We start from the raw sequence: 23,478 nt of genomic DNA on the forward strand, positions 1-23,478 counted from the left end.
AAACCTGTTCCTGATAGTAAGCACAAACTATGGCTGGGAAATAAGACAACCAGCCTCTTGTAAGAGGTGTACTCCCAATCCCTGTGTTCTATACCTGTTTTCTCACAAAAAATGAGAGACGATGACTGCTTGACAACTCTTTAATAATTACTCCTCTCTTCCACACCTGGATGTGTGCACGTACGGATCTTCTAAGCCTCCATCTTCCTAATCTAGACAAACTATTTTAAAAATAGAAACCTGTGTTTTGTGACCAGTGTCTTACTTGATTAGTTATTGTTTTTGTGTGTGTGTGTTTTTTGACTCAGAGAAAGTTGATTACTAAGCTGCAAGGTAAGTGTGTGACTCACTCTTTAGTCAAAAAGCATTACTTCAGGTGCCAACAATGTTCCTATGTGTAAGGTAGTATTGGTTTGCATTTCAAGGTAAAATAAAACTTTAACATTTCAAGGTAAAATAACACTAAATCATGTGATGATTCTGTTATCAATGTTACCTGATATTACTCTTATTTTAAAATCTGTATTATTATAGTTGAAGGAATGATAATGACTTTTGCCAAGTGAAATCTAGTCTAATTCTTACTGTCAAAATGTAGAGTTTTATCTGAAAATATCTTTAGACTTATACTTGATATGCTTTCTAATAGAGAAAATAGTTCTTGGGAAAGACTCACTCAGCAAAAATCTATACCCTGTGCAATAACATAAAATGCACTGATTCTAGTGTTTTGCTCAGAGGTTAGAGGGTTAGCACTTAGACCAAAGGGTCTCAGTTCAATTCTGAAAAAAGGGCATGTACCTTGGTTGCAGACTTGATCCCTGACTTGGGTTGGGGCACATGTTGATGTTTCTCTCTCTTGTACCCTTCCCCTCTCTCTAAAAATCAATGGAAAAATATCGTCAGGTGAGGATTTTTTTTTTTTAAAAGGCACTTCTGACCACATTGTTTTTGCTTCAGTTTGTTTCCTATTCATCATGTTGTATAGCAATATGTATTATCACCATAGCAATAGGTAGTAATAGAACATTTCATAATTTTTGTCTGTGTTGGGTAGGAGTGAGAGGAAAGATTGGAAAATCAAAAGTATATTAACTCAAATTTTGACAAAATTATTCAAATAAAATTTTAATGATTTCAGTTCAATACAACTGAAAATGGAGTGTAAGGGCATTTCCTGCTAAATTTCAAATGACAGGTTGTGGGCCATTTCTGAGCAGAAGCATCATATCCTACTGAATATTCAGTTTAATCACTAAAGTGATTGATGGTATCATGGTGATAGGTGAAGAAAACAATGATCAGCTCATAGAAAGTGGCTAAAAAGGAAAACAAAAGTAATGCAAATAATGAAGAAGCCAGAGATATTAAAATAATAATACAATCCCAAATATCCATCTCTTAAATTACTAGGAAAAAATTACCGCAAATATAGTCTTCTCAGATTTGGGTAATTTTATTTTCATTTTATAGTGATTTTTAAGCCCTATAGTCAATGAAACCAATTTTAAAAGCTCTATGAGAAATGAATATTTAGATAGCTATTACACTTTTCTTAAAAAAAGAAAAGAAAAAAAAAGAAAAAGCTTAAATTTCTGAATGAGCAAGATTCACTTTTGTGGGTAGAGGCCCTGCTTCTTCATGGTCTTCCATTTGAGATCTAACAACCACCAGAGAAGAAGCTGGATATCTGTTTAGTTTTTGTTCATTCATAAATTCCAAGTCGCCATAGATACTCAGCTTCTGCAAAAGAAAATCAATGCATATTAGAATTTGGATAATTAGAAACCTCATTAAGTCTTCAAATAACAAGTTAATCTATGGGTATTTTATAAAATAAATAAATAAAATTCTATAAATGTCCTCTAGAATGAAGAATGCTTTTACTCAGTGTTCTAGATAGGTGATTCAGCTGCTCGTAATGGCAAAGAAAACTTTCCACATGTCCCAAGTTAGAATATTTAGAAGCATAACAGAGAATCAAGAAAAACGTCTCAGGTTTAAATGGAGTTAGTGTTGTCATACCAAGAGCACTTATTTGGGATATTTGATTTTTTAAGTGATCCATTCCTTCAAGATCTTACCTCTGCGACCAACTTGTCTAATGATTTGGAGTAAGTTTCTCTGCTATTAAATGTTTTAACTTAATATACTTGGAAAATATATGTTATTTTAAAAGGCTGTGAGAACAAAGAATTTACATGAAACATTTAACCCTGAAAGGTCTTCACAAACATATAAAAGCTCCTTAAATTATTATTATACCCAAGAAGATAGTAAAACAACAAAAGAATGAAAGCATAAAACAGAGTCACTACAAATGTCATAGAATTCACTGGAGTATAACAGTTATGTCTAACATCCTTTGAAAGTAGGTCTATTTAGATGTAGGTTATCTCCTAAAAGCAGAAAAGCTAAAAGACAAGTATTTACTAAGAAACAGGATATTTGTTGTTAACTCCTACAGCAATACATCTCTGTGTCATGAGTAAACATTGAAGTACTGACCTTACTGAGAGGATAAGAGACTGAGTATAGAGCAAGAACCAAAGGAAAGTACTTTACATTGGGAAGGTGCATTTAAAAGATGTTAAATAAAGAGCAAACTTAAGTATCCATCGATGCTGATCCATGCTACAGCATGGATGAATCTTGAAAAACATCATGAAAGTGAAAGAGGTCAGTCATTAGAGATCATGTACTGGTTGCCTGTGGCTGTGGTGGTGGTGGTGGTGGTGGTGGTGGTGGTGCTGGTGGTGCTGGTGGTGGTGGTGGTGGTGCTGGTGGTGGTGGTGGTGGTGGTGGTGGTGGTGGTGGTGGTGGTGGTGGTGGTGTTGGTGGTGGTGGTGCTGGTGGTGGTGGTGGTGGTGGTGGTGCTGGTGGTGCTTGGGAAAAAATGGGGAGTGGCTACGAATGAGTCTAGTTTTTTTTCTGGGGTAATAAAAATATTAAGCCAAAACTGGTTTGGCTCAGTGGATAGAGCGTCGGCCTGCGGACTGAAAGGTTCCAGGTTCGATTCCGGTCAAGGGCATGTACCTTGGTTGCGGGCACATCCCCAGTAGGGGGTGTGCAAAAGGCAGCTGATCGATGTTTCTCTTTCATCGATGTTTCTAATTCTCTATCCCTCTCTTCCTCTCTGTAAAAAAATCAATAAAATATATTTAAAAATATATTAAAAAAATGATTGCCATGATGATTGCTTCCTTGTTTCATGTTGCAGATATGGTTTGCTGACTACTTTTCAAGGCAACAAGGAGATGGCCCAGTACCTTATATTTTCCCATTAAGAGAATATCATCCAGACAGATTCAGTGGTTGATGGAGTGGGCATGGATCTGATATTGTGTGGCCTCCTTAAAACCCAGCATTAACATGTGATAATCCGCTCTGGAGCACTGGGCAAGAAAAACCTTCACAACTCTGCCTAGTAACATTTAAAGACCTTGGAACAGCAACCAAGGATTGTGTGAATGATTTCAAACATCAACATGGAAGAAAGTGAAGTGATGGAGGTGAGGTGGCAGGTAACGTAAGGGAACTAATTAATTCCTCATCCTTCAGTAAGAAGACATTAGATAATGTCTAAAGCTGGCAAAACAAAATAAAACAAAACCAAAAGTTAAAATTTAAAAAATGATAACTACTTGGAAAAAATTTTTGAACTATTTGGCTGTGCCTAGTTGCTGTAACTCAGTGGTTGAGCATTGACCTATGAACCAGGAGATCATGGTTCAATTCCCAGGCAGGGCACATGCCTAGGTTGCGGGCTCTATCTCCAGTAGAAGATGGGCAGGAAGCAGCTGATAAATGATTCTCTCTCATCACTGATATTTCTCTCTCTCCCTCTCCCTTCCTCTCTGAAATCAATAAAAACATATATTTTTAATTTTTTTTATTTATTTCAGAGAGTAAGGAAGAGGGAGAGAGAGAGAGAAACATCAATGATGACAGAGAATCATCGATCAGCTGCCTCCTGCATGTCCAGTGGGGGATCAAGCCCACAACCAGGGCATGTGCCCTTGACCAGAATCGAACCCAGGACCTTTTGGTCCACAGGCCAACACTCTATCCACTGAGCCAAACTGGGTAGGGCAATAAAAACATATTTTAAAAAAACAAAACGATTGACTGTAGTTTATCTGAGAAGTGAGGAAGAGGAAGATTTAATTTATGTTAATGTATTATTTCTAAAAGTTAAAAATTTTTAATTAAAAAATTTTAATTAATAAATATGTATTTGAGCTTTAGGCCTGGCTCTGCCACTAATCAGTTATGTAATCTTTGATAACTTCCTTAAATCTTTCCTAAAACTCAGTTTCTTAACAGAATTTGAATTAAAAAAGCTATGGCATTTATATTGTTTTCTGATTGACTCTTTTTATGAGACTTAAAGGTTCTAAATGGCAATATTCTTAGTCTTTTTTTTAAGATGAAGAAAATAATGTTCATTATAGTTTAAGACGTTTCACCCCACTTCCTGACCCTTAGAAGCCTTAAACTGTTCCTTCTTGACCTTATTCTTCATTGTATCTTTAATCCCGTGAACAGGGCCTGACACATAACAAGTTACCCATAAATATATGTGATTCACTAAACATTAATGTTATTAGTAGTCTTCTATCTAAAGCTCATTGTAACTGGATATATGAAATCAGATGATCATGATTTTGGCAAACAAAGAAAAGGAGCATACATATATAGAGATAACAATGAGGCAGCATGGATAGTAGGGGCGGGCAATCTTTTTTCTCCAGGGCCATTGGGCTATTTAGAGCATCATTCCAGGGCCACACAAAATTATCAACTTAAAAAATTCGTCTCTTATATTTGGTCAAACATTTAATTAACTCACCCCTAATGCCTTGGCAGGGCCAGACCAAATGACTTTGCGAAACCAAATGTTCTCCACCCCGATGTATATCGACATCTGTTGCTATAGCAACATTCTGAGGCTGCCTGATCTCTAAAAAGGAATATCCCAAATTGCTAAACCCTGTTCCTATATGTTAAGTTTGATCTGCCTGACAAGGACCACTATGGAATGACAACTCTTCATTATTTTAGACAGATAACTCAACAAGAGAAAGTGTCATCCCAGTAAGTTTCAAAAATGACATCACAAATGTGAAAAAACAGAGGAAAAATGTGGAGAAAAGACCAAAATCTTTATGTATCAAGTCACTCAAAATGACACTGCTTTAAGATCAACAAAGGAAATTAAATTCTTTGCCAATTCTTTTTGGCCATTACAATAAAATGATTAAAATATGGACATTAGCCCTAAAAATAACACAAGTAATGGAGCAAGAGGATGTTATTAGTAAACTCATATCATAAGCAGATGAGTTTTACAGAAATTTATACCATCTCTAATACTTTAATTCCTGATCCTGCTCAATTTTATCCATTTAGTTTATTCTCCTATTTTAAATTCTTTCAATCAAGTTAGTTCCTTACAGTACATCCCTGATAATTGGCTTATTCTTGTCTGTACCTAGGAAAATTGTCTACCCTCTTTTCTGCTAATTCATATGTATCCATTCTTCAAAGTTCAGGTCAAGATCCACATAATCTAAAAGCCTTTTCTGAAAATCCAGCATGAGGTATCTGCTTTCCTTAACACTTTAAACATGTATTATTTGTACCACGTAAAATCCTTATCAGCCTTAGGAAAGATGATAAACAGGAAAGACACAGGAGTTGTGAATCAAAAGATAAGAGCTAATTCTAGCCTCAATACTTTCAACTGCTGTGCAATCCTAGGAGGTTAATTGGCTTTGTAAGCCTGCTCACCTATCTAATAAAATAGACAATAGAACATACTGTAGAGTACTGCTGGATATGGAAGATATATGAAAATATAAAATTTACAGAACTATATAAATGTTAGTTTTCAACATTATTGTTTCACATAGGTTTTTAAAATATATATTTTATTGATTTTTTACTGAAAGGAAGGGAGAGGGATAGAGTTAGAAACACCAATTAGAGAGAAACATCGATCAGCTACCTTTTGCACACCCCCTAAAGGGGATGTGTCCACAACCAAGGTACATGCCCTTGAACAGAATCGAACCTGGGACCTTCCAGTCCACAGGCTGACGCTCTATCCACTGAGCCAAACCAGTTAGGGCTGTATCACATATCTTAAAAAATCCTATATAATAAAAGCCTAGGTGGCCCTTGCATGACGCCGTCACAAGATGGCTGCATGCACAGGAGGCCTTGGGGTCCCATGGCTCTGTGTGGCTCGGAGGAGGCCGGTCCCAGCGTCTCTGTCGCCTTGCATGAAGGAGGCGGGTCACAGCAGAGGAGGGCAGTTGTGGGTGATCGGGCCAGCTGGGGAGGGCATTTGGAGGTGATCAGGCCTTTGGCAGGGGACGGCAGTTAGGGGAGGTTGGGCAGGCAGGGGAGAACAGTTGGGAGTGATTGGGCCGGCAGGGGAGCAGTTAGACATCAATCAGGCTGGCAGGGGAGTAGTTAGGGGGCGATAAGGCTGACAGGCAGAAGCAGTTAGAAGCAATCAGGCAGGCGAGTGGTTAGGATTGGGCCTAAACTGGCAGTCGGATATCCTCTGAGGGGTTCCAGATTGGAGAAGGTGTAGGCTAGGCTGAGGGACCCCCCTCATGCATGAATTTCATGCACTGGGCCTCTAGTAAAATATAGAGGCCCAATTATTATTTATTATTAATGCATAAATTATTAATGCATGAATCTTATATTAAAACATATATTTATAGTCTGTTAAGATAAAACTGTTCAAGCACCATGCTAAGTACATGCCAACTACTTATTAGATTCTATTTTAACTTTCCTCCTTTCTTCTTTACACTTTTTTTCTATTGCACTTTCAGGGCAAAAGAGAACTAAAGTTTATTTTATTTGGAGTTGAGTTAGCCCATATTTATTATACAAATAACTTTCTTTCCTTGATAGCTAAATTGAATAATCAAATTATAGACTTTTTCAAAATAAAACTCCTCTATCTTAAAAGTTACATTTCTCGGGTCAATTAAATTTTCATTATCAAGGAAGTCATGATAGTTTTTATCTCTTTCAGGGTTAGATTCCAGAACAAACTCAAAATCAAACGCTCTAGCCTTGTTGCTTCTAAAGCAGCAATTACTCTTTAAAATTTGTGGCAATTAGTTTAAAATGTTAAGTGGGTATACAAGACTTCTTTCTTAAATATCACCTTAGAAACTGACGTCAACAGGTTTTTTTCAGTCTCACAGAACCAGGGAGAGAAACACTTGAAACCAGCCAACATGTATGTAACTATGGTAGTTAGCTTTACGGAAAAGTAGAACAGTGATTCTTATGCTGCAAACCTGTAATTTTCATGTGTGCCAACCCCAAGCTATGTGACTGAAACCACCAAATCTTCTCTCATTCTATTAGTAGAGAGGCCTTGTTTTTCTAGTTTAAAAAAAAAAAAAAATAGGCACTTAAAATGATTAATCATATGGCTCAGCCTTCAAGTAGGATATTAGAATTAAATCTACCTCAGAGGGAACATACTGCTCCACAGCTGTAGCAACAGTAGCACAACAAATCCAGAGCAATACCATCACCGAGAGGACAAGTGTTGTAGTTAAAATCCACCCAGAGTTACTGGAAAAAAAAAAAAAAAGAAAAAAGGAAATATCAACAATTAGTCATGTTAAATTTTCATCCTATAAGAAACAGGAGATTCTTGATAATTAAAGGCAATCAGAATTATGTACTTATTTTAGTAATCTAATTAAAGCTTTATGATTACTACCTTTAAAACTATTTTTAAAAGACATACTTACAGAAGGAACTATTATAAAGATATTAGGGTGGTATGAAACCCTTCCCTCCATTTCTCAAATTTCTGTAACATGGTTGCATCACTTTTGCACCTTAAAAGAAATCAGACATACTGGCTTTTTGTTAAATGTATGAAATTAAAGCAAATTATTGTCAAGGGCAATTTTAAATTACTAAATGAGATAAGAAAAATGAAAGTGTCCTATAAATAATACACTGCTATAAAATTTTATATGTATTATTTTGCAAGGTATTATTCTAGCTTTAAGAAAACCCAATATCCCAGAATTAAGGTATAGAATAGGTAAATTATTAAATTATAATTTGTTTTACAAAGGGATTACAACAGGCTTCCAGAAGTTAGCTTCTCTAGAGCATTTCAAATATCTGATCTGCCATAATTTACTTACAATTCAAAACAGTGCTGGAATGGGTGCAGAATACTTAATCTATTATGAAGTATTCTGCACCCATTACAGCACATCTTAGTAAAGATAAAGTTACATGTTTCTTATGATTAAAATATCTTATGATTTTTTAAAAATATGTTTTTATTGATTTCAGAGAGAGAAGGAAAAATGAGCGAGAGATAGAAACATTGATCAGCTGCCTCCTGCATGCCCACTACTGGGGATCAAGCCTGAAACACAGGCAAGTGCCCTGTCTGGAAATCGAACCATGACCTCCTGGTTCATGGGATGACCTTGGTTCATGGGACGAAGCTCAACCAACTAAGCCACGTCAACTGAGCTGATGAAATATCTTTAAAAAAAAAAATAGTACTTACTGATTTGAGAGAGGAAGGAAGAGGGAGAGAGAGAGAAACATCAATGATGAGAGAATCATCTATCGGCTGCCTCTTGCACACCCCCTACTGGGGACAGAGCCTGAAACCTGGGCCTGTGCCCTTGACAAGAATTGAATCCATTACCCTTCAGTCCGCAGGCCAATGCTCTACTTACTGAGCCAAACTAGCTAGGGCTGATTAAAATGCATTAAAAAAAAAAAAAAAATATATATATATATATATATATATATATATATATATATATATATATATATATTGATTGATTGATTTCAGAGAGGAAGGGAGAGATAGAAACATCAATGATCAGAGAGAATAATCTATCCACTGCCTCCTGCACACCCTCTATGGGATCTAGCCCACAACCCGGGCATGTGCCCTTGACCAGAATCAAACCCAGGACCTTTCAGTCTGCAGGCCGGTGCTCTATCCATTATGCCAAACTGGCTAGGGCTGATTAAAATATCTTAATGTAGAAAGCCAGTTACAAGAATCAGCAACTAAAGCTTTTTCTATAATTGACCTATTATTTACCAAAATGTAAATTAAGATTCCAAGAACAGGAATAAGTTATTTTTAAATATTTAAGAGTCTAATTATAAAAAACTATGTAACTAGAAAATTGGACAATTAAAAAAAAAAAAAATTGGACAATTTTCACATCTGGGCTCATCCAACACTGCCTAATAAAATATATCACCACAACACAGTCACCTGATGGTTTGCCAACACTTGAACATGCTAAGGCAAAATCATGTACTTACTACATGTCTCTTAGCAAAAGAGATAGACTTTGGAAAATGTATTGTATCTAAAAGCGGGGACTTCCTACAAGATGCTTTAAGTATTCCAATTTAGCAACATAGTAGAGTAAAAATATTTTTAATGAAAAAATACCCAATTTACACATTCCAGCCTTAACCTGATACTGAGGAATTCCCTTCCATGAAATGAGGATGTATTTGATATCTAGATTCCAGTCACAAGTAGTTAAGCCAGAAAACTAAGACTCATTTAAGTCAATCCTAAATTTTATTTAGGTCATTTCTTTAACCTCCACAACAAAATAATCCTACAAGATTCTCCATCATCTCCTATTCTTACCTATTGCCCTAGTGCAGATCTCGTAATTTCTTGCCTGGTTTACCCAAGTTGTTCGACATGATCCTCTATCCTTCATAAGGTCTCTTCTTGATATTAAAAATGATTACTTTCCTGCCTGGCTGGTGTTGCTCAGTGATTGAGTGTCAACCCATGAACTAGGATGTCACAGTTAAGTTCCTTGTCAGGCACCTGCCCGGGTTGTAAGCTTGATCTCCAGTAAAGGGAGTGCAGGAGGCAGCTGATCAATGATTCTCTTTTACCAGTGATGTTTCTATCTCTCTCTCTGAAATCAATAAAAACGTATTTAAAAAAAATGATCACCTTCCTTTTCTTATCTAGCTCCAGGCAACCTGGTTTGGTCAAATCTCTCAATCAAATGTGCTACAATTAGCAAAAAGCTCTAGTCATCATTTAAGACATTTCTATCCCTGTAAATCCTCCCTTTGAAACCTGTGATAGACTTAGTACTCCTTGTACTCTACATATGAGAGGTATGTGTATATATAAAATATCTAGCAATCATTATTGTGTTGCTACTATCTGTTTGTCTTTTTCTACTATACTAGATTTGAGAATTCCATGAAGGTAGAGACTGAACATCTTTTCTTAGGTCTCACATCCCTAACAGTGCCTGGCACATAATAGATTCTCCAAAAAGAAATGGCAAGTGAAAAAATGAGTTTGACTTCAATTTCCATTCTGGAGGCCAAGGACAACTTCATATCAACTATGTGATATAATAAAGAGATGCACTGGAGTAAGGGTCTGAAGACCAGATTCCACTGACTGGCTAGGTGATCTTACATGCAATCATGAAAAAATCATGATTCTTTAAAGAGCAAACAGCTATGGTAGAATTGAATGAGAAGAAGATATAGAATTTGAAAACCCAGATTTGAATTTTAATATAGTAGAGATATGATCCTGGGGTAGTGGATTCACCTCTCCAATTTACCTACTTATCATAGTAGAAAGCCAGTTATAAGGTACACTGTTCTAAGAGTCAAATGAGATCATTGAGAGGGGAAAAGCATTTAAAAAAGAATTCTTTTTATTAAAATGTAGGATACTATCATATTTAGCTTTCGTAAGACTATCAAATTACAACAAAAATCCTAAATACTGGAGAGAGAAAAATGTCCTTTTTTAAGCAAGGTCAAAAGCAGATTTAGAAATAAAAGGAAGGGAAATTTTAAAGTTAAATTCTTATTTTCTCACCCAGTCTTTAAAGACTTTTGTTCAATAAAAGGTATTCACTTTTAGATTCCAATATGACTCTACTGACATCTGATAAAACCCAATAAACTATTTCTATCACAAGAAATTACAGGAAGCATGCAGTTTGGACTACTGCAGTATTCCACCCGAGGCAGAACATAGCATTAGACTGTGAGGGCAAGCACTTGTATACTGTTCTACTCAAGGGCTTGGCGTGGTATCTGACACATAGTAAATAGTTTCCAATAAGTGTTAAGATCCACTTTCTTTCCCCTTTTCTTTTATTGGTGGGGGAGAAGTACAGGGGGAGTGCTCATATCATAACTCCTTGCAGGAGTGCAAGCACACATAATTTGATAAAACTCTCTTTATCCTCAGAAGGCTTGATATTCCTTCCTAGGACATAACATACCCATTCCCTTGACTGCCCACTTTTCCTTGACAGCCTTAAGAATCCTTGGCATAGAGTTGATATTCCTTCTTAGCAGAGAACATGAAGCCTTCCTTAATCTATAGCCTTATCTTCCTTTCCTAACCTTATATGTGGCCATGCAGCAAAAAACAAAAATCTGATCCCCAAAACATTAACATATACTTAAGAAGCACATTTCTTAACATAAATCAAGGAATCCTAACAAGAAAGTTTTTATACTGTGAAAAAAACAAAACAAAACAACTACGGTTATATTAAACTGTTTGGGTTTTATTAAACTAGTATGTATATCACCTTTCATTTATTATTAAATCCTCACCTTAGAATATGTTTATTGATATTAGAGGGAGGAAGGGTGGGAGGGAGGGGGAGAAAGAGAAACACTGATCAGTTGCCTCCTGTGTGTGCCCTGATCAAACCTGCGAAACCTCTGGTGCATGGGACAATGCTCCAACCAACTGAGCAACACTGGCAGGGCTGCATATTACTTTTAAGAAATTAAAATATCCAAAAGTAGACATTAGGTAGGAAGAAGGTAATTTTTTTACTTTTGAGCAGTTGATAATATTTTAAAACAATAAAAACGAATATCTCTCTATATAAGCCAGGTTGTATTTCCTATACCCATTAATAAAGAGGAATACATACAGAGAGAGGCATCTTAAAAAGCCATCACTTTCTCCATCTTCAAGAAAGTTCCTGTGTGTTTGTGAACTTCTCATTTGTAGGTCTGGTGAAATAACAAGGCATATGTTTGATATCTTATACTCCAAAAATGGTCCCAAATGACTACTTCTAGATCTATACATTTAATAGTGAATGCAAGTTCCTATGACACATAAAAAACCAAATAGATAGTCTATTATATTAAGGGTTTTCTATTTTCACAATTCTCACTGACATTGACGCTTTCAATTTAATTACATGTGGGCTTAAGTAATGGAATTTGGTTATTCTAATGTAAAGTTAAAGATGGCCTTATGTGCTGTCATTATCAACCCAGCAAAATCATTAGAAAGTTAATTAAGTCAGTACCAAAAGTAAGGTATAAGCTAATACATTTTAAAAAGTAAGCTCAGCTTTAGCTTGATGTTTTATATTCCCATGAGTTAAAATTCACTTCTAGTATGGAAATCAAAATAGAATAGGAACTCATACTTTTAGGGTAGTTTCACTTTTGGTTAGTTTATTGGGATGTAACAGAATATTTCATTAGTTTATACTCAAAACATCCTTCAAAGCAAACTAAATGGTTTTAAAATACTGGTTCTCAAAGAGTGGTACCTAGACCAGCAGCATCAACAAAATCTGGCACCCTGTTAGAAATGAAATTCTCAGGTCCTTTCCCAGATCTAGAAAACTGGAGACTTTGGAGGTGGGACTCAGAAATCTGTTTTAAAAAGCTATCCAGATCCTAATGCTCATTAAGGTTTGAGAACCCCTCAAAGTTTTAGAAATTATTTATTCATATTCTATTAATGTAAAAACAATCATGCAACAAATTCTACCACAACCAGATTTGATTGCTGCGTAAAAGAAAACTTACAGGACATTTTGCTTAGCGATGATTCTTTCAAATTTGTAGGCTCCTGTTCCAACTGTGATGCATACTGGATTTCTGGCTTAGACTAAAATGATAATGAAAGCAATTAAGTCATTTGTACTCTTTAAGCCTTTCTCAGTAGCAAGTTGTGTAACACATAATCTCTATAAACATTCAAATTGAGAAAAAGTAACAGAAGTATGGTATAAAAAATAAAACATATTACCACAATATACTTTAATTATACTTCCTAAACATCAGATCCAGTGCCTTACAAACAGACAGATTTTTGGCATCATCAAATATTTAGTTTAACTTCCTGACAGCATAAAAAAATAGAAAAAAAGACAAATTATAGCATACCGCATTAAATATCATACTCTGCAAAAAATGAGTTCTAATTCTACTTGATTAGGAATAATTTAGCAGACTGCCAACATATTTGACTAACCACTTATTATCTCTCTTTTTTCTCAGCTGAAACATTCCATTCTTCCCTAAGTGTAATTCATAAATTACAGCTAAATACTCCATACTCTACATATAGCGCTGACCCTTTGAAGTGGGGGCTTCTTTATCCTAGTTACACTCAGGTTAACACAAAGAGAGAAACAGTTAAACTCACATCTAATCAGGAATGAATGAGGTCTCCACTCTAAGAATTAATTTATGCTTTAACTTAAATAGCTTTAAGACAAAAAACTTATTGAATTTATATACATATTAGCTTTACAATAAGCCACTCAGTAATAATAATTGAAGGTTCACTTTAATTAGTACCTGAGAGAAAGACAGTACCACAGCATAATTTATGAGCTTGTCAATTTAAGAAATGTGCCCTGACCAGGTAGTTCAGTTGGTAGAGCATCATCTTGTACACCAAAAGGTTGCAGGTTTGATCCCCAGTTGGGGCACATACTGGAGGCTACTGATCATGTTTCTCTCTCACGTTGATGTGTCTGTCTCTCTCTCTCTCTCTCTCTTCTTTCTCTCTCAAAAAGTAAAATAAAAAAATCAACACAAACAAATCCTCAGGTAAGGATTAAATTTTTTAAAATTAAGGAATTTAACTATAGAATTAAAAAGAAGACAATGTTGTAGGGTGGTATATGAGCCTAGGAGTTAAAGTGACCTGAGTCTGAAGCCCATTTTTTTTAAAAAGTATATTTTATTGATTTTCTTACAGAAAGGAAGGGAGAGGTATAGAGAGTTAGAAACATTGATGAGAGAGAGTCATTGATCAGCTGCCTCCTGCACACCTCCTACTGGGGATGTGCCGGCAACCAAGGTACATGCCCTTGACCGGAATCAAACCCGGGACCCTTCAGTCCGCAGGCTGATGTTCTATTCACTGAGCCAAACTGGTCAGGGCTGAAGCCCATTTTTGTTACTGACCTAAACAAGGGTGTTTAAGGATGACTCAGTTTAAGGATGAAACAAGTTAGACTCAGTTTCCTCATCAATAAAATAGGGATAATACAACCTCATGAAGTTGTTTGAAGATAAAATACTAAGGTCCTTAGTACACAAGAACTTAAAAAAAGTCTACTATTATTATCAAATCACATGGTAAATAATGAAGTAGGAGAAAAGTTACTTCTCTAGGAGGCAATATGTAAGAGTTATAAGCACTAAAAACAACTTGTTAAGAGTTATGAAGCACTAAAAACAACCAAAAATTATATCATTTGCTTTTCTCTAACATCCATATAGGATATAAATATATGCCACTATTTATATTCTAAGTATTTTAATTATTCCTATTTCCCATATCTAGGATTCATTTTATCAATTTAACCACTATAAAATTTAGAAGATTCAGAGTTCTTGTTAGGTAAGGACTGAGGGCTTAGATAGGCTTCCAATAGGCAGATGGGAGGGTAAGTCACATTGTGTCGTGATGCCCAATGTTTTCATAAGGCCAAATAAGTAATTATTATTTCATGATAAATATTTTTAAGTGACATGGCCCTATGCAAAGACATTCAATTGAGACAAACATTTACTGTTTGTGGTATTTAGATGAAGAAGAACAGTTGTCACCTGGAATATAACTAATTTTCCATCATCAGCCTGAAGATAAAAAGTCCATGAAGAGGTTATGAAGCTTTGTGCAGAGTCCATCATGCCACTCCAAAATGACCGTACCAGAGTTAGAGGGAAGAGTAGATGCATTTTTGGCATCAGAGACATGAGCTTTAAAAAAAAAAACTTAAGTCATAATAAATACATTATCATTTATACATAAATATATATATATTCAAGAGAGCAACATAATCAAATCCTTATTAGGACAGGGTATAAAGCATTAAGTGAATCTACTATAATAATTAGCATGCAAGTAATATCTTAGTTATCTATGCAAATTGACTATGGTAAAGCTAAAAATCCCTTTAATTTCTACCAAACACATTTATGCGCTGTCACCTATATGAGAATAAAAGGCTTTTGAATAAGATTAAAAAAAAAAAAAAAAAAGGAGACTCTTGCCCTGGCTGGTTTTCTCAGTGGTTAGAGCCCCAGCCCTCGGACTGAAGGGTCGTGAGTTCGATTCCCAGACAAGGGCACGTACCTCGGATGCAGGTTTGATCCCTGGTCCCAGCTGGGGCTAATGTGGGAGGCAACCAATCAAAGTGTCTGTCTCACGTTAATGTTTTTCTCTCTCGCTCCCCACTCCTCCCTCCCTTCCACTCTGTCTGAAAATCAATGGAAAAAATATCCTTGGGTAAGGATTAAAAAACAACAATAAATATGGAGAATCTTAAGATTTGATTAAATAAGGCTTAGCAAAGCTCAAGAAATAGAAGGGAAAGGGGTAAGTCACACCATTCTTATCTTTAATGCTTTCAAGTAAAATAAATCATGCCATAATTAACGTCAATGGAAAAGAAGGGAAAAAAATCAAAAGAATATATGCACACAATATGAGACATCTGATAACCCGGCACGGTGAGAGAATATTTATGGGCAGAATACATATATAGTAAGCTACTGATAGGAATTAACATTAATTGACATAATCTCCACTCCAATTCTGATTCATAAATGCACAAAACATGCAATATCATTGTTAAACGAAAGATTAAAAACAACCTACACGTCCAAAAATAAAGGATTGCTTATTAAATAAATGATAAGATTCATACAAAGGAATATGTAGTGAAGAGAGTAGACATTCACTATGTATACTTTAATTTTTTAAAAGAATGCATGTATATACATAAAATATATCCATATTGGTAACTCTGGCTATTTTAATGGAGAAATATATAGGGGGAGGAGACTTTTCACTATTTACTCTTTTTACCTTTTGAGTTTTGTATCATGTGGGTTGTACTTTCTATGCCAAAGTTAATAAAATCTAGAAAATTTCCCCAGTATATATGGAGTATAGAGTATGAGGGGTGGGAAATTATAACATTACATAGGAGAGGTAGTCAGGAATAGGTGGTTTGGACTTATAAACTTGTATATAATGGGAAGCAACTGAAATATGTAAGATAGGAGTATGACATGATGAAATTTCCATTTAGAAAGTACATACCTGGACAGAGACGAAAAGATAAACTAGAGGGGGTTAAAGTGGGAAAGTAGTTTGGAAGTTAATTTAATTTAGTAATGTAGATGAGAAATGATGATGGTCTGAGTTAAGGTAATTGCAGTTGGGAAGAAAAAAAGACACTGAACTATCAATTTCCCTGAGCCTCAGTTTTTTCATATGTAAAAGGGGGATAATATCTTCACTAGACAATGAGAAAAAACAAAGTGAGACTATGTACGTGAACATATCTTTTAACAATAAAGCACCACAGAAAAATGTAATTGATTTGTCTGTGTGCAAATATGTAATTTGTTTACTGAAAAATAATTTAAAATATAATACTAAAATAGGATCAAGTGGGTGATAAATATTTCAATACAAGTAAGTGCAATACAAGCAGGCAATTCTGAAAGGCAGTTTTGTCACATACTTGTTCTTGTCTCAACTCAGCAAATGGCAGCTGATTCTGGCAACCAAGATGGCAAGCAAATTGCTCATCAGATTGGGAATATGCTTCTGTACATGCTGTAAGAAAAAAAAAAACACAATAAAATTACAAGAAATAGAGAGAAAGAAAGAAAAGGAATTTGCATTTTATGAAGAAATTTATTATACTAAAACTAGAGACCCAATGCACGAAATTCGTGCACTGGGGGGACGGGCGTGTGTGTGTGTGTGTGTGTGTCCCTCAGCCCAGCCTGCACCCTCTTGCAGTTGGGGACTCCTCACGCCTTACCACCCACCTGCTCGCTGCTCACTGAGGAGGCGAGAGAGGTTCCCACTACTACCATTGCACTTCCAGCCATGAGCTTGACTTCTGGCTGAGCAGTGCTCCCCCTGTGGGAGCACGCTGACCATCGGGGGAAGCTCATGCATTGAGTATCTGCCCCCAGGTGGTCAGTGCACATCATAGCGACTGGCTGTTCTGGTCATTCCACCATAACGGTCGCTTAGACTCTGGTTACCTCTTTTACTGGCATGACCCACAAAAGAATAAACTATTAAATACTAAGTCAAAGGTCTGATTCAGTTAAAAAAAAAAAAAAAGAAAAAAAGAAAACAACTTGGAGCTAAGCTAACTAGCCAATGGTTGAAAGGCTTAGGAAAATTATACTAGCTTTTAAAAAGGTAGTGATGAATTATGGGAAGGCTAATTACTACTGCATTTGTCTAAACCAAATACTTTAAACAAAGGTGTCCTATCCACAGTATAAAATTAATACTATCTCATCTCAACAAAAGATGAAATTTAAAGACCATAAAATTTCTAGCAGCAGCTACTAAAATTCTAACTTCATAACAATTAAAATATGCTGGATGACTAGTTTAAACATTATGCTTCTCATTTTGTGAGGAAATACATTAAAAGTATAACACAACTCACAGAAAACATCAATGCTATAGACTGCTGATGTCATTAGCATAACATCTTACCAGATTCGCATTCCAATTTGGTCCGATTTAAATCAATTCCATCATCCACAAACTGACAAATTGAAAACAGCCTGCAACCTCTCTGACATGCGTACAACTCTTCTTCCTAGGGGATTCAAGAACAGGGAGGATTACAAAAAAATGTACATTCCCCTAAGGGAAAAAGGGACAGAAGAAAGCAAAGTTAGTAGGTTTGTTATAAACTGTCCATAAAAAAATGTTGTAACTGAGAGAAAAACGACAGGAACCAGGTAATGCCCAAGACCTTTCCCATATAAAGACGTTTTAGTTTCTTATTTATAAAGTGATAGCAAAGAAAGAAGTCTAGTGAGAAAAATCACTCTTTTCCTATTGTTTCATGGGGGAGAGGGGTTAAAAATAAAAATAACAACGACATAATCAGAACTTTAACAAATATATAAATGAGTAAGCAAGTACCTTAGGACAGACAGCATACTTCTGCCCATAAATATTTATACAAATCATCAAGCTTATAAGGAAAAGTATCATGATTAGCTTCACATGGCCAATAGTGCTATACAGGCCCCCACAAAGTGAGGTGTACATCTGTATAAATACTTACATAAGGGTTTTTAAAACTTGGCTTATTTACTAAATACACTAACAAGAGCAACAGTACGCCATATGGGAAAGGCAAACGGAATTAGCCAGACCTGGGTTGAAACTTTTTAGGTGAGTGACCCAGTATAAGTGACCTATCTAAATCTCAGTTTTTCTCATCATAAAAGGAGATAATAGCTATAAATTGTCTCCAACCCCCTCAGTACTGCTGGAAATAACTATTCTTAGCACAGTGCCTGGAGCATACAAGGTACTCAATAAACAGTAGTGTTAATCATAATAATAGAGTTGTGAAAGAGAAAACAACTTATAGGCATCATTGCATATGTGTGTGAACTCAAGATAGGATATATTTTTCATTACTGGGAAATGTTACCTGCTTAGTTAAGACCAATGACAATGTCTTCAACAGGCTTTTCATCAATGAACTACATATAGTATTTGAAACAAACCAGTACATGTGGGGAAGCCCCTCAACTTACTATGTGATCCACTGTGTACAAACTGGCGGGCACCAAAAAAGGGAAGGAAACACCATGTGCATATACCAATTTGCAACCAACAGAATACAAGTTGCGTTTCTTTCCAGCAGAGGATTAGTAAAGTTTATGTAGCAGCAGCAATCCATTAGAAAGAGATGGCTGCAGTCTAATATTAAGCAAGCTTTGAAGGCAGCACATTTTAGGACCTCAGTTCTAGTTGCATTTATTGTTAAGGTGAAACTGGAAGAATTTTAGCAATTAAAATAAATGTCATACCTGAATAGCCTTTGCAGACTTTGTACAACAATGAAAGAATTTTCATGTCTTTGGAGTCCCACATATTTCCTTATACTGCACAGAGGAGGCATGAGCTCATCATTAAGAGCTTTACTGAATGCCATTTCCTTTTCAGATATGTTTTCTTCTGTTAAACCAACCCAAATAAGCCCTCTAGTACCATTTTTTTTTTTTTTTTTTTAAATCCTCACCGGAGGACATGCTTAGAGAAAGGAAGGGGAAGAGAGAGGGAGGGGAAGAGAGAGAGAGAAACATCCACAGGTTACCTTCGGTAAGTGCCCCTTTGGGGGACTGAAACCTAAATCCAGGTATGTGTGTGCACAAAACTCAACCAACTGAGCACTCTGGCCAGGCTCCAGCACCATTTTCAGAAGAGAAGATGTATGGCATGGTGAAAACAGTCTAGATTTAAAGCTCAGCCCCACCATTTGTACAACCTTCGGAAGTAACCTAATCTCTCAGCCTCAGTTTTCTTACTTGTAAAATAGGGACAACTTATGTCAATCTTGAATATGAGGGCTGTACATTTTATATTCACAATACCATTAATATTGTGCTACACAAATAGATATAACATTAATAATATATTTAATGAGCAACCATAACGTGTCAGTCACTGAACTAATATTTAACATCTGATAGAACAACTGGCACAGAGTAGGCACTCAAAAATCATTATGAAGAATCACATCCTTATTCTAAGTACGTGTTTCATGTTCTAGTTTAGGGGTGTCGAACTCAATCAGAGAAGGGGCCAAAATCTAAAATCCAGCCTAAATCGCGGGCCGAATGGTTTACTGAACAGTCATAAACTGTCATTGTGATGGAAACGCAGCGGAGTGCAGTGATGACAGCGCGGTGCGGGCCACATTGCAAGGCCTGGCGGGACGGATTTGGCCCGCGGGCCTTGTGTTTGACACATGTGTTCTAGTTAATGTTATTACTCTGAGTCAACGATTCATGCCCCATGTATCCCAAATGACTGGCAAGCTTTTATCAAATACTAGAGGCCCAGTGCACGAATTCGTGCATTGGGAAGGGGGGGGTCTCTCAGCCTGGCCTGTATCCTCTCACAATCCGGGAACTCTTAGGGCTTGGGGGATGTCCAACTGCCAGTTTAGGCTTGATCCCTTTCACAATCTGGGACCACTGGCTCCTAACCACTCGCCTGCCTGCTTGAACACCCCTAACCACTCACCTGCCTATCTCATAGCCCCTAACTGCTCACCTACCTGCCTAATTGCCCCTAACTGCCTCTGCCTCGGCCCCACCACCCAGGCTTCGTCCAGAAGGACTTCCAGAAGGTCATTTGGCTGTCCGGTCTAATTAGCATATTCTACTTTTATCATTGTAGATATTTCCTTTGATTTAGAGCACAAGGAAATGGTGCTCCCCACCAAATGAAATACCATCTAAATAATTACAATGAATTTCAATGATACCACTTATAGATTTTATGTGCATTTTCACATCCTGAGCTAAGTAAAACTAACTATTCTCTCATTATTCAGCATTTGGGCAGTTGCTGAGAATGCCACATATATTATCTTTAATTCTCACACTAGCTTTGCAGGGTGTGAAGATTTTTTTCTATACCTGACAAAACAGCATAAGAAGTGATCAGTAAAGACACACATATAGTACAAGTGGATCTGTGGATGGAACCTGGATTTCTATGGTTCCAGAGTCCACATTTTGTAAAAAAAAAAAAATATGACCAGGCTGGATTTAGTCAGCTTTGTTTTTAACATAAACTTATGTCTCTTGTATTTAGACCCAGGCAATTTAAGCAACTGCACTTTTAAGGAAAGTTAAAGGGTAAAAATACCATAATTTGAAAATAATTACTTACAGTTAAGGTATTCTACATCCTTACAACAAAATACTTCTGAAAATAAGACATTCAAATAAGATTTCTATCTGCCAGCTATAAATGCCAGACCAAGAGAGGCTATGTGAGCTTGTAAATTCATCTAAATTCATTTCTTATATAACACACTGCTTTCCTCCCCACCCCCACCCCCAACTGCAAAGTACAATAAGTAGGAGGAGGGCCAACAGTTATCAGTGAAACAAGTAAATTTTCAACAAAACTTTTTAATAAAAGGCAGCACAGTGTAGCCAGTTTTAGGACTGAATTCCAACTATTCCACTAGTTCTTGGCTATGTGACCTTGGGCAAATCACTTAACCTATCAGACCCTCAATTTCCTCAATTGTAAAACCCTACTTTGCAGGGTGGTTGTGAGAATTAGGAATAATGGGTAATCTCTCATCAAATCGGCTAACAGAAGGAAGACAGTTAATACGTTTTAAATCTAGTATTTACAGGAAGCCAAATGATTTAGAGTTCCTGGTGACAACAACTTTAAAGAACAAGTAAAAATATCAATAGCTTAGAGATCAGAGTATTTTAGTAAGGAGTGGATATTATAAAAGTACTTAAAAGTTGCAGAAATGTCTATCCTTTCAAATTACTTGGTTATTCTCCCAGGATTCTGATTCATACTGCAAATTTGCTAGGAAAAAAAAAAATCTCAGAAATAAAATCCAAAATCAAATAGTTGAATGATGCAAAATAAGTCTCCATGCCAAACCAAGTCAAATCAATATAATGAGTTTCCCCATACAATCCTCTCAGATGAGAGGTTTCTAAGAGAAGACAATGTAGTTAGGGATAGTATACATTAAGTCTGGAAATCAGAATTTTTCACTTCGCTCTCTTTCAGTCTCTGACTGAAAATTTTAGGATACTACCCTCTGCCACATTTTGTCTTGGAAACTGATAATCCTCAGGCAATGTAAACAGACATATGGGAAGTGAAAGCATTTGGAACCTTCCATTTTCAAAGACCTGAAAACACTTGCCGATAAGGAGCATCCTAATTTCACTGGGCATAACCTCCTGGTCACTTTGTAGATTAAGAGAGCAAACAAAATGTGCTAGGCACACCAACGATATAGAGATGAAGGAAAAACAAGAAGAGAAAGACCAGCAACATCACAAAAGCTCTTGCCAATGAAGGCAGTGGGGTTGAGGAAGGCATACATATATGGGAAAGGGTGAGGGAGTTCACCCCACAATCTAGAATGTTGTGTCAACAGAGTTCTCCAGAAGCCGGAAAAAAAAAAAACCAACTTGAGAAGCAGAATGGAATTAAGGAAAGACAGCACCTGTGTTTGTGTGTGGGGGTAGGGTATGTGGGGATGGGGGGTGGGCAATGAAAGTAGGTTATTCCTCTCCACAAGCTGTACCCCCTTCTTTCTTCCCTGAGGGCTGGTCTCATTTCGTTACTCACTTCACTAAAAGGTAAATTCTTTCAATGCAGGTGTATCTACCTGCTTCTTCTCGAAGCCATCCCAGGCCCCGGTGGCAGCGCCTGGCACACAGTAACTCAACACCGGAGGGAGAAAGACCTTTCAGTGCGGCTCACGGCTCCTCGGGCTGCTTAACCCATTCCATACCACAGTGGGATTGTCTCCGCGTCCGACTCCCGGAACGGACACTTAGCTCTCGGCCCAGAGAGGTGCTCAGTAAACATGGTTTATGAAGGAAGCCTTTGTGGGCTTGCGTTTCTGCTCCCGGCCCCGCCCCCGCCCCCCCTTAGGCTCCCTGAAGGTGAGGGTCCGTGTTAACAGTCAGCATCCTCTTCCCGCTTAGCTCTCTTTCTCATCCTCGTATCCCCCGGCCCACCACAGGGTGGGTGCAGCACAAGCTTCTGGCAATGATTAGCAGCGGGAGCGGATGCGAGTAGGGTTAGGGAGGAAAACAGGAGCGACACACACGGGAGATGGCGGTTGAATGGCGGATTCAACGGCCAGGTTCCCAGAGCCGACAGAGGAGCGGGAGGGCGGAAAGACGAGCGGCCAGGGAAGGGTTTGTAGCCCGTTCGGACATGCCCTACCTTGGGGTAGGTGTGCAAGGGGTAGGTCAACTGACAGGCCCGGTGGCAAGACGCCGTATCCCCCAAAACCGAGTCAAACGCTTCGGCCGAGGCAGCCCCCGAGCCTCCGGCCAGAGCCACGGTCAGCAGCAGCAGCGGCGGAAGCCCCAGCTGGGCCCTGGCCCGGAGGCTCCCTCTCGGCACCGCCATTTTGTCTCTCTGTCACAGCAGCTCAGCTTGTTGCTGTTTTCTTTTCAGGATTTCCTCCTCCTTCCGGGGCCAGCCCCTTCCCCGCCCCTTCTCCCGGCTGCCGCTTCCGCCTCCGCTGTCCCAGTCAGAAGAGGTGGGGCCAACTCTCGCGA

The 23,478-nt window shown here is 37.4% G+C and overlaps 1 protein-coding gene across 2 annotated transcripts; it reads right to left on the minus strand.

Moving 5' to 3' along the window:
- Positions 1 to 1,112: 1,112 nt before the first annotated feature.
- TMEM59 (transmembrane protein 59) lies at positions 1,113 to 23,449 on the minus strand. Of its 2 annotated transcripts, none has more exons than XM_036443858.1 (8): positions 23,138 to 23,449; positions 17,873 to 17,978; positions 16,869 to 16,963; positions 14,941 to 15,093; positions 12,901 to 12,982; positions 12,003 to 12,084; positions 7,506 to 7,614; positions 1,113 to 1,743 (listed from the first exon to the last, which is right to left on the minus strand). In XM_036443858.1, the coding sequence occupies exons 1-8, from the start codon at positions 23,324 to 23,326 to the stop codon at positions 1,588 to 1,590; spliced, it is 972 nt and encodes a 323-aa protein (XP_036299751.1). In that variant the 5' UTR covers positions 23,327 to 23,449; the 3' UTR covers positions 1,113 to 1,587. The 2 variants fall into 2 exon arrangements, with proteins under 2 accessions (XP_036299751.1, XP_036299752.1); XM_036443859.2 differs by lacking the exon at positions 23,138 to 23,449 and adding an exon at positions 19,213 to 19,384.
- Positions 23,450 to 23,478: the final 29 nt, after the last annotated feature.

The sequence above is a fragment of the Pipistrellus kuhlii genome, unplaced genomic scaffold, assembly GCF_014108245.1.
Source record: "Pipistrellus kuhlii isolate mPipKuh1 unplaced genomic scaffold, mPipKuh1.p scaffold_m20_p_2, whole genome shotgun sequence".
Classification (NCBI taxonomy): Eukaryota; Metazoa; Chordata; class Mammalia; order Chiroptera; family Vespertilionidae; genus Pipistrellus; species Pipistrellus kuhlii.

Bases quoted from the DNA above. Each gene is read 5' to 3' on its own strand.
- TMEM59 (XM_036443858.1), bottom strand. From the start codon at position 23,326: ATGGCGGTGCCGAGAGGGAGCCTCCGGGCCAGGGCCCAGCTGGGGCTT. The intron at 12,983-14,940 runs GTGACAACTGTT...TTATCATTTTAG, and splicing joins GAAAATTAGTTATATTCCAG to TCTAAGCCAGAAATCCAGTA. The intron at 12,085-12,900 runs GTAAGTTTTCTT...TTATTTCACCAG, and splicing joins ATCGCTAAGCAAAATGTCCT to ACCTACAAATGAGAAGTTCA.